Source organism: Photinus pyralis, unplaced genomic scaffold (assembly GCF_008802855.1).
Source record: "Photinus pyralis isolate 1611_PpyrPB1 unplaced genomic scaffold, Ppyr1.3 Ppyr1.4_LG2, whole genome shotgun sequence".
Lineage (NCBI taxonomy): Eukaryota > Metazoa > Arthropoda > Insecta > Coleoptera > Lampyridae > Photinus > Photinus pyralis.
Genome location: NW_022170403.1, coordinates 50,977,392 through 50,989,777, shown reverse-complemented (window position 1 = coordinate 50,989,777; position 12,386 = coordinate 50,977,392). Strand labels below are relative to the sequence as shown.

General features: G+C 36.8%; 1 protein-coding gene across 2 annotated transcripts in view; it reads left to right on the top strand.

The window, feature by feature from the left end:
- LOC116165192 overlaps positions 1 to 11,942 on the top strand; it is a 58,073-nt gene extending 46,131 nt beyond the window's left edge. For both annotated transcript variants that reach the window (XM_031479500.1, XM_031479499.1), the window contains exon 2: positions 9,886 to 11,942. In XM_031479500.1, coding sequence (XP_031335360.1) covers positions 10,021 to 11,394 — 1,374 coding nt within the window. In that variant the 5' untranslated portion in view covers positions 9,886 to 10,020 and the 3' untranslated portion in view covers positions 11,395 to 11,942. The remainder of the gene's footprint in view (positions 1 to 9,885) is intronic.
- Positions 11,943 to 12,386: the final 444 nt, after the last annotated feature.

The window sequence follows — 12,386 nt, the reverse complement described above, 5'->3', positions numbered from 1 at the left end:
ATTACTTTTTTTTTATAATTGACTTTTATTTCGAGCTGCCAAACCCTAGATAGTATCACTCGTATTTGTTTTTTCATTGCCATTCTGCAAGCGTGGTGCACTGTTCAGGGTTCTATGATTTTGAAGGAATTCATTTTCACCATGGAAGATTTATGTATATGCTCGTCTTTATTTCTATCGACACTTTTTGACAGCAGCAATGCGATGGTCATAGGGATGGTTGCTGGATTTATCTGTACGACCCACGAGCTCTAACTGTCGTAGGTAAATTCATCCACGAAATTTCGCACCGGTAAACCTGATGGAATATTAATCCCGAGGAAAACGCCTTGGCCTTCGAAGTATACGCCTCGAGGCATTCACCTCTGTAATCCTCGTGCTGGGAAAATTTCACATTGAAAACTTTATTCAATAATTGCAACAATATTTCTCACCTGAATTCTGTTCATAATAATTCATTCAATTCATAATAAATTGAAAGTTGATTTTTTTATACCAAAGGGACCTACATTTTCCAATGTTTAGCATGTCGTGTAAAGTACAATTCTCAGATAAAGTTTTATTTTGTAGCATATTCTTTCTAGAAAGTGCACGACCTTACGTCTGATCAAAGTCGGCGGCAGCAGCGGTTTGGCGGATCGGTCTTGGAACTTGGAAGGCTCGGGCAAACTCAAACCGGCTACTGGCGAATGCTAAAACAAAATTAACGGATTCGGTAGGGGTGTCCATGCAGGAAAGTGAAACCAAATCCCAATTAAATATTCCTACGGGAACGGTTGCAAACGGCAAATTAAATACGCCGTCTTATTTTCCTTTAGCGGGTCGCTCTACAAATCAAGTAACTTCTACCTTGTGTTTCTAATTCCTAAACAGAAATAACTATTTTCAGAGCGACAATCTTTGTAACGAAGCGTCAAACTCTTCTAGATACCGGGTGGTCATCTACAGAGTAATTTCTAGGCGGATAACGACTGATTCGTTACAGAATGAGGTCACCGAAACGTCCGGTTAATTTCTTTCTTTACGAAACTTTGAGATAGCGATTTAACCGCGTTAATATTCCTTTTGGTAATGTTTATTTCACAATCGCTAACTCCGATATTCCACTTTAGTTGTATTTTATAATGCGTTTCGGATTTCACTTTAATTTGCGTCACTTCCCTTTCCTCTATCTTGCCGTGGGAGCCTAAAACGAAACAAGCGCAAGGTTCAAAACGATTGTCCTTTTTCTATCAATCGCAAGCCCTTCTATTTCTCGCCACGCGGCTATTCAAAATTGAACCAACGAAACTGGGCCTCTGCTCATTTTTAATGCTTATTGCCGTTAAACTGACTCGCCGACTATTCGAATAAAGCGGTACATATGCAATTTTACATAGTCCTACAGTCTATAACATAACTAAAAAAAATTAAAAAAAAAATTAAACCCGTTACAATGCTTTCACGGTTCTCGACGCGAATTTTATCGCGAGTCAACGTGGATTGCCTCACGGTTTCTTCTGAACAATCAACTTCCCACTTCTTTTCTTTTTTAATAATAATGATAATAATAATAGCCTTTATTTCCACATATCTTGTATATAAAATATGCCATGAAGAGAACAATACAAAAATTTCCAAAGATGCGGAGAAATCACACGGTGCCAATTCAAATTGGTAGTCAGCTACCTTGATCTTCCATTGGGACCGTGAAGTCAATAAACAGAGTAGTGCTAATTTGTTGCCTAAGATTAAATTTTGGGATGTCGGCCGAAGTTAAGATTAGTTCTGACGAGACGATTACTATTACTATCGTGTTTTGTACAATTAATTAAACATTATGTTTTAACAAATAAAGGAACATTTTTCTTTTAAACAAGGACACTGATAACGTTTTAAACTCAGGTGTGGTATGTTATTGTAAATTTTATAAATTTGATACTGAAAGGTTCGTTCAAATAAAGCAGTGGAGTGTTTAGGAGGAGAAATTAAACCACAAACCTAAGTTTTTTACTTCAGATTGTAAAGGTATGGTCGTCTCGTGCAAAGTGAAGTTGATTTTGTCTTTTATTGAATTAATTTTGTCTTCATTCCCAAAAACTATGATTGAAGATTTTGATGGATTTATGAATAATGAGTGCATGTGTGAAACTGATTCAATGGAGTGAAGGTCTTCATTTATTTTAAGAAGCTGTGAAATGCTCCTCTACGCGAAATGAATACAACATTTGTGTATCATCGGCAAATTTCTTCAATTTGCAATGCTTAATACATTTGTCAAACTGATGAGTATATATAATAAACAGCAGTGGGCCCAAAATAGACCCCTGCGGAACACCTTTTGAAGTTGATAAAAAATCTGATTGAGTAGCTTTAATTTTTACAGACTGACGCCGTCCAGTTGTGTAACTATCAAACAATTTCACTGCTTCACATGACAATCCAATGCTTTTCCTTTTTGAGTCACACCCATCCCGGAACCCGAACCTATTCCACCAATCAAAATCAACTTTCCCGTCTAATCAGAATGCTTGATACCGTATCTAAACCACAAACTTTGCACTTTCCAGGTTTTATGGCGCGTAACAATTTCTTTGGGCATTCCATGTGTGGTCTGTGTGAATGGAATTTCTCACATTTTGGTTTTCAGATGGGAAACGCAATCGTTACTCAGATTTTGTGTTTCGGTTAATGTTTTTGGTTTGTGAATTAAGTCACGTGGTAATCTTAAGATTGTCCCGTAAACCATCTCGGCTGATGTAGGTAACTCCTATATTTTCTTTGATGGAATTTCGAATGCCTAAGAGGATTAATGGTTACGTTTTCGTTCAGGTCGTGCCGTGACACTTCAATGCAGTTTTTAGCTGTCGATGGAAACGTTTACAGAGCCTGTTGCACTGCGGGTGAAATAATGTTGGTGCGATTTTTGTGGATGCTAATTAGTCTTTCGACATTAGTGGAACAATTGGGACTCGACCCGTGTGTCCGTACGTTGTGATTGTGTTTTTCACTCCAAATCGGGTTATTCAGTTGTCTACAAATGCTCTTGTGCATGTTTCTGCGGTAATGCCATTTATTAGAATGGCTGTGGTCAACGAGTGACCCTATCCACTACAAAGAGTAGATAAGGTTTTCCTTTTGACGGTGAAAGTGGTCCCACTAAGTTTAGGCGGATGTGAGCAGATTTCTGTGCGTCTACTAATTCCGTGCCATCGAAAAAATGCTAATGGTCAGAATTCACCCATTTGTTTTTGCTGTAACACCCCTCCGATGGCTTTGTTCGAAGTCCGAGTCACTATGTTGTTGACAATGCTGATTTGCGTTCTGAAGAGCTATGTTGAAAAAATATCATTCGTTGGCGAGTTGTCGCAGTAGCGAGTTTGTCGAGTCAGCCAATGGTGAATGGTCCAGTGACGAGTCGCCCTTGGTGGGGAGTGGGAAAATTTAAATTGCTTGGTAGGGGTCCCTACAGGCTTACCCCTGTACTTTTGGCAGAATTGGCGGTATCAATACTTATAAGTTTTTGGTCGGTCATGAGGAGAAACCGAGGGAGAAACAAATTATAGGCTCAAAATAGTATTCGTTCATCTCTTCTGGCATCGACTATATAAATTGACGAGTTCTACCGAAATTTATTCACCTCCTAATTATGTCCTAATAAACCCACTTTTTCTTCTAACTTGACTCCATTATAAATGGTAAAACCTTTTTTCTTAAGTCAAGTTTTTTCGCAATTTTCTTGTGATTTTTTCGCTGTATAACTATAATACATTTAATCTTGACAGAGGCAAATAAATAACAGATGCGGATTCCGTGCTACGTACTTTTTTATAAGGTCAGTCGGACCAAGAAGATCCGAAGTTATAAACAACATTTATTTTTTATTTATTTCAAAATTTATCCCAGTGAAGATGAAATGTACAATGTACCTACACTAGTTCTGCAGCAACACAAAACCCACTAGCGAAAATCTTGGCTTAAGATTAAAATTATGTTACAGGAAAAAGTTTGGACACCTTGTATCGAAATTCAATTACTGTATTATTTCCTCCATACAAAAATTATGTAAAAAGAGAAATCTTCTATCCTCTTGGGTTCTATTCGTGAAGGTAACTAATTATTTCAACACATAAAGAAGAAAATGTACAAGTACACTTACCTAATTAATAAAAAATAAAACTAAACGCGTCAAATTTATTTGAACTGACGGATTCCTTTGGACAAAATTAATGACTTAAATTACTCAAATGGTTCAACAATCTTTACGAATTCCTACGTGTATTTGTAACCTTGAATTTGCAGTGAGGGTGTAATTTACGAGAAGACATTTCGATTAAGTTTCCATTACCTTAAGTTATGCTAATTCGTACAGATCAAACCTAGGGTTTATGTTTTTTTCTTTTCATTTTCTTCGGACACGCATGGTGGCATTTGCTCGTGATATGCTATTAAAGATAGGTGGTGACTAACATTCTTAAATATGTATAACAGTCCGCCTTTGCATATTGATCCGGTAATATTTTCGACGCCCACTTGGTTATTATTATTTTTTTATTCACGCATTTATCTAAATATATATGTAATTTTTTGAAGTTATTGTTTAACGGCCATAGAAATTATATAGATACATATGCACGTGTTGGTCAACCGATAATTTAAAATGAAAACGTAGAGGACCAATTGCAACATAAAAAACAGCTATACGGATATATAGAAATCATTATAACAAATTCAAGGTGATGACGGTCGGAATAACATGAATTAATTTCAAATTTGCCATTGTAACTGTGGCATCACAAACTTCGGGATTATACATGTAGGTAATAACAAGTAAATGGGGAGGTTTTATCTCAAAACGAACCACCTTATATAATTCATAATTTTGATAAGTAAAGCGACCTCGATACAGATAGAGCAAAGGGTTGCCTTATTCCACTTTAATATGATGGGAATATAGCTTCGTCTAACTTCAACACAAAATTTCGGATTATACAAGGTCCTGCAAAAGTGCGTTAGTTTTTCGTAGCTCATACTCGGTAAAAAACATAAAAAACCTTTTGTGCAAATGTCAACTATAGATAGTTGTTGCGCATCTGATTAATTATTTTTGATATTACAGAGGGTCCCATCTTTACGGCGTCAATAAATAACTTAGTTGGATTTAGTGGTACAGGGTGTTTACAAGAAAATGGTAACATTTACAAATTTTAAAGTGCCATAGCTATTTTTTTCAATTGGAATTACCACTATTTTATTTCGCTATTCGATAATCTTTTGTGCTTATATACCGGAGTAGGCTGTGATAATGAAATGAACTCAATTTATTATCTTCATAATATCTTCATTGCTTGAAAATCCGGCGATCAAAGCACAAAATAAAAATCTTTTGGTTACTTCTAGGTGGGTTCAAGTCAAAATATTAACACATTTCCACAAGATGAAAGTGTCTTTCCTTTAAATTTTACATATTTCAATTACCAAAGTTGAACTTTTATGCCTTTAAAGTCTCAGTAATGGATTGAACATACAAATATTTTAGCTAAAAAACCCGCAAAATAGCTCGAGCTTCTACCGCGGTTCTAGCTCTAGGAAGCTTTTGGACGACTACCCCTCAAAGACGCGCACCTTGCAATAGGTGGTTAATTTCGCCTCTAGGAAAAAAACAAAATTCCGTCACGCGCGTTTACTAGATCTCTCCTCTCTTAAAACACAAGATTTAAATTGTGCACAGTGTGATTATACAACGAACTACTGTATCCGGTACGTAAGAAGATCACGCATTCCCCACTATTCGTGCGACACGGAGCCAGTTAGTTTCTTTTGCAGACTCTAAACTAGCCATCTGTGCATATCCCGCTTTAGACTTCTTATGTGGCGGTACCAGAAAGATAAAGTAGAAAGTAGGGATGTGTTAACTCACAATACCTTCAAATATTTAAAATCTACATAACGTGATTTTGTAACACATCACCACCATGTCTTGAAATGGCACACAAAAGCTGAAATGATTTAAAATGTGCACACTGTAATAGCATTGTATGGGGCAATGTCAATGGCCTATATATAAATAATAAATAAATAAATAATAATGCTTTATTTGCCCAACAGGAACACCCATTTACAGGACAAAGGCGAAAATACATAAAGAAAAGTTATTAATCCTAGATTACTAATAAACGCTAAAAGTGAGAACAAAAAAAAAGAAAAAAAAATACTCAGCAGAAACAAATAATACAAAAAAAACAAATGATTTGAAAATAATGTACCTACGCAAAGATATTAGAAATTATTTAGACGCTATTTCACAGGGGCGGTTTTATACATCTACTCAGGGGGGGGGGGGCGAAAATAAAAAAGCTACAGTATTGCAGATGCAAAGGTGCGCGGGAATTTTTTTTAAGTAGCTTTGACCCAATTTCAGCTGTTTTTTGTTAAACTATCTATTGCCGCATTAATTTCCGAATACTGACGAAGGACAGAAAAAATACTAGAGGCGATAATGATATTGCTAAAGCGGTAAAACTGAATTAGGTAAATAAAAATATATTTTGAGATAAAAAAAAAATTGAGCAGTATGTTTCGCCCCTGTCGCCCCCCCCCCCCCTAAAAACCGCCCCTGCTATTTCAAGAATATAGTTCTTACTACAGGTAAATATATCACATTCATTACTAATTTTATTAAATGTGTATACGAGGTTCGCCGGGATAGGCGATGCAATGTTCATCTGTTATATAAATTAAAATGAATATGTGTCTGCCTGTTTGTCTGTCTCTAATCCTTGTCTAAACCGTTCATCCGATTGTAATGAAGCTCTGGGAAATGGTTAGACATAAAGTTGGACGAAAATTTTTGAGTTAGTGAAACACTTTCCGAAATTCCAACGGGAACGGGAACAGGAAAAAACAAGATTTTATGTTATGTTTTACAGTTGAAAAGGGACTTGACATTTAGAACGTAGGTGTTTTTGAAGGCGTTTTAAGGCGTACTCCAAAGAACTTCCCGAAACTTCCCCGGAAACGGGGTACGGGAAAAACCGGGATTTCACAAGGGCGGTACAAAGTTCGCCGGGACTGCTAGTAACTGCACAGGGATAATAGGCGGCTGAATTATGCTCTTTGCTAGATCCTTGCACCATAGGCTGATCTAAACTGCTCTCTGATCCGTCTTTCAGGCATCCATAAAGCTCTTAGTTGAAGACTTGAAAAGTGACTTTCACAATAGCCTTTAACAGGAACATATATAAGTAGTATATCACATCACGAACGGACTGTAGGGACTGTGTCTGAAAAATACATTCTTTGTTATGCTACAGACACTCTATCGTACTTACAAGGAAAAGAACAGGCCCCGACTACGAGTACTTATATCGAATTTTTAGCGTAACCAGTAACACAACAACGCTTATGTGTTCGATTTTCCGTCGTCTGTCAGTCTGTCTGTCTGTCTGTTTTCTCGAGATCTCGGCCCCTGGCTCACTTCTAGTTTTCGCTAATTGATAGCTGTTATCGTCTATATTTGCCCGTTACTCATCATTTACAGTTATGTTACGCGGCAACACCCACGAGTGCGTTTTGAAACATTTTTAGCGCATTTTAGAATTTAAAAAAATGTGCTATTGCTTGCGTTTTGTCCGTTCGGACCCACGTCTACCATTTTGAACTACTTCGAGGGGAATGGCCCTAGAGTTCTGGATTTTTTTGCAGAAGGTAGCCAATGCCTTGAAGGTGTGTAAGACGGCCATCAAATTTCGCTGTCTAAAAGGGGGGGTCCCCCACAAATTATTTCCTGAGATGCTGTTTTTGAAAGTGAAACGTGCATAACTTTTACATACGACAAGCAATTGGTCTCAGATTTTGCATACGCACGCCTTTAGCGGTGTCAAGTTAAACATTAGAAAATGGGGGGGGGGGCACATGGGGGCACATACATGGTATTCCGTGCGACTCTTTTTCGAGATCAGCGAGCGACGAGGCCTGAAGGGGGGGGGGGGGTTAAAAATTAATTTTATTGTATTCTAATTAAAGGTCTCAACGAAAGGAACCGTTTTCTACCAACTACTGCCCTTCTTTCTGGAGCAAATTTAGGATTTTAGTTTGATCTTCCAGCACTCACAGAATACTGATATGGTAGGTATGTACATCGATAGGCTGGGTTACCGATGTTTGAGCCTCCACATTATTTTTAGCTCATGTTGGAAGGCGATATTATGTCCACTTTCGCCGTCCGTCCGTCCGAGGCCTTAAAGAATTTCAAGCTATTTAGATCATTATTTTTGAATTCGGCAGCTTACAGCTCTGACTGTACCTTCACCTAGAAAAATCTTTACGATTAATGTGCCCATGGGCTGACTGCGCAATGTCTAGTTTCTTTGTATATCAGAATATTAATTGCGCCATAACTTATTTTTGTTTGTACACATAAAAAGTCCCTCATATGACCTTTGAGGACAGACTGATCAATTCCAGGAAAATGTGCCTAAGTTACTCTCCTTAAGGCGAATACATTTTCTTTGTTTTTAGTTTCAAAGGTTAGCGAAAAATATTTCTTTAAATATTTGTCCCGTAATCCAGGAAAGGAAGCTTAAAATAGAATTTTTTTCAAAATGCATCGAGTTGCATAAAAATGTGGGATTTTTGTATTGAAGAGAAGGAGGTTTCTTTAAAAAAAAAGATTTTTTAAAATGAATGTCAAGGTCAATAAATTTCTCTAAAATGTCACCAGGAACACTTCAACCTCGGATACTTGCAGCATTTTCCGTTTTGTTTTCCAACTGTTTGTCACACCATATACTTATTACTGGCTTACGAAACACGCCCATTCCGCCAACTTAAGAGGTAGCTACTGTGTAGGATTGAAGGAAGTTGGTAATTAATATAGTTCGCCTTCTTTTGCATCTTAATTACGCGAAGAAACGATCTATGAATTGATAATTATTGGAAATAGTTTCCCACGTTATAGATTTTATATGACTAATTTCACGAATTTTGTTTGTGCAAATTTATTATGTAAGTTCTTTTTTTATAAATAAAGGCAGAAATTATATTAAATGTCAAGCAAACTACCTATAGCACTGTAAATCTATAGGTATATTTAGTACGAGGAATTTGCAATCATTTTTGTAAACAGGTCCACCTCTCAACCTCACCTTTATGTGCATAAAAAAACGATTAATGCTTATAAAAATATGTCGTTAATCATGGAAGTATAAAGGAAAAGTGTGGATAATATTTATTTTAATTACGATTTCATAGGTGTTGAACTAATATGGTAATTGTTGTTAATTTAATTTATGGCAGAAAACTAGGCTACACGCACTGCACCACAGGCGCCAAATGAATACATTTTCGGTAATAAATTTAGGACGATGATGCCATTTGGAAATTAATTTTATTCCAGTTAAATGATTTTTCACTGGCTCACAGCGTGAGGAAATGTTCTGGTATTGATGAACGTAATAAAAAAAACAAAAGTTGCAGACGTATTATTAATACCAAAAAACGAAATGCCGTTTCCTGACCGATGGAATGTTGCATCGGAAGATTTTTGTACAGATAATCTGCATTCAATAAGAATGACAAGTAAAGGCTGGAGGCAAACCTGTTGAACGTACGACGACCCCCACATTTATATTTTTCACGTACAACAAAACATTGTAGTTCAATGTATTTATAACTTACCTCCACATTCCCTAGGGCCTAAAGTGTCCAGTTTTTAATGGAATCATTGATAATTACAACGGTTTAAACATATTTGAATTGCCGACCTTCATTTTTGTTACTGACGTATTTTGCTCATTCCTTACTTAGTGTACATAGGTACACAAAATTGTTAATTTTGTGAATGATGTCACACGACATTTAATTGTAGGAAATTACAAATATTACTAATTATGTTATTTTTTTCAGTTGACGTCTTCAATTGGATTGGTGACCGAAGGCCTGCCATTATCACGACAGGAGCGCGGTACCAACCAAGATATCTTGGCAGGTGCTGATTTCTTATCAGTCTTAATTGGCTCCACGGCAGTTCAAGAGAGACAAATGGGACCACAGTCTGCTACTTCGCAAATATTACCAACAAGTATGACACGACGGCACTCCAAGAAACCACTAGGTCTGCGTACTCGTGAATTACGAAATCCAAGATCCACCAACGCCGTTGAACTTATAAGCGCAACCACATTACCAACAAGTGATAACCTATTTCCAAATGGCGAAAAAATAAAATTAGAATCCAACGTAACAAAAGAATTCAGTGATAAAATGAACCCTAGTTTAATTGTTTCGGTGCACGTTTCTTCTTCAGTAAGTAATTCGCAGAAGAATAAACCTTCACCGGATCCGACGGAATCGAAAATTCATTCACGATTATCGTCAGAACTGTCAAAAACTGAACCCGATATAGCGGCATCGGAAGAATTCACAAGTTTGATATCCGACTCCAACAAAAGCGAATTTAGCGTTAATGAACGCGATCCGATAACAAGTGGAGCCGAAATGGAAGAACAAAGTGACGGCTATCCCGCTGATGTACGAACTATACCAAATTCAAAAGAAGAACCTTTCGGTCATCATTCGATTGTATATCACGACGAACCTGCAGAACTGAGTCGTGGTAGATCGGTATCCTACAGCACGGTCGTACAATCAATTCCACAGAGTGCGAAATCGGAAACTACGAACAAATTCAACGAAACAAATCAAAGACAAGATCGCCATTTCGAATTCAAAAATGGGCCAAACGGGAATCATTACCTAGGAGTTAACAAAAATTTTAAATCGAATTTCGAAACGGGAATCGCCGATAGAAAAGGTCCTCCCGAAGCATCGAGCTCGGCAGCAGAAACCAACGACTATTTCGTTACGGCAAGATATGAATCTGCGCAGCATTATCCAAAACATTTTTCTAGTGATAAACAATTACGGTGGCGAAACCCAGACTTCTCTTTTATTTCTGAGTCGGCCCCGCAAAGATCGACCGAAAAATACTGGGGGGTTGTAGACAAACCTCGCGATCAACAAACTTACGGAAGAACTACGACTGATCAAAAGCGCTCTCGCGTTCCTATAATATATGGGAGACCAGAGCAAAACTATGAAGTGGACGAATCCGTTAGCGTGATGAGCAATGGTCGAGTTCACGGCGTTCAAGCAAATAAAATTCACCTCTCGGTCCCACAGCTGGATGAGAAAAGTGAAATGAATAACGATAGTCAAAAGGTCGGTTACGTTGTGGAAGGGCGCAATTATAGAAAGTATCGGGTCGAAGAGAGAACTTCCGATGGATTTATCGTCGGTGAATACGGAGTTGTGAGTCACGATGATGGATCATTACGTGGGGTTCGATACACTGCCGATGGTACCACAAACCCTAGACTAATATATGATGCCTTAATGAAATTTTTGTCATTGTGATGGCAAATTATCCGGTGCAATTAACTGTAATCAACTAGTTCCTCTGCGTTCTCTATTTAACTTTAAAGTTTGATAGGTGAACGATTATTAAGGTCTGTGCTCATGATATTTTAAGTTTTAAGTCTAAGTATGTAGGTACCATTTTATATTTCAGACTTCCGCAACGCTAATACAATCTATGAGTTATTGAAATTTAGAGGAGACTAAGGTTACTTATTTTTGAGACTGTCAAAAAGTCTAAAGTTAAAACCATAAGTGTTTTGTAACACTTCAAGCAATGTAACTGTGATCAGTTCTTATCGTTGCCGAACTCTAATCTTAAAAATGTGTAATAGGTACTAAGTAGGTAGTTACTTGAAAATGCCATATGATGTTATCTTGTATATAAGAATTAGCGTTTGCTACCTTTGTTTTTAAGTTTTAAGTTTTTTAATGAAAATATTGAGAGTTGCTCATATTCTTAGTAAACAACTTCTAGATCCCATCTGATTTATATTTATTATTAATAATACATTGCTAAGTCAGTAATAAATATTGCATACATTTAAGCTTATCTTTTTCTACAAAGGTTAATTACATTACATGGTAAATTAATTACAAGCAGTAAGGTAATATCAATATACACAATTGATAGATAATTATGTGTATATCCGCTACACCTGTACATCTTATTGTAATATATCATAATTCGCGGAAATGGAATTTGAAATTCTAATTAAATACCTTGATCATTTCTATGCAAGTTTTAATACAAGGGTCTTCGTTTTCAACAATTTAAAAGTCGCTTTCGGATGCGAAAAAGTAATATTACAGACGAAATTAATAGGTAGGTACTGTAGCGTTATTATAATCTATCTGTCACATTTTGAATAGGGCTGAGAGGGATTTTTAAATAAGCGCTATGTTTGTGTAATTGTGCAGAGAAGACAGAAAGCAAAATTGAATTTATAACCTTTCCCTTTGTTACAGTTCCTTTTATTTTCATTTCTTGT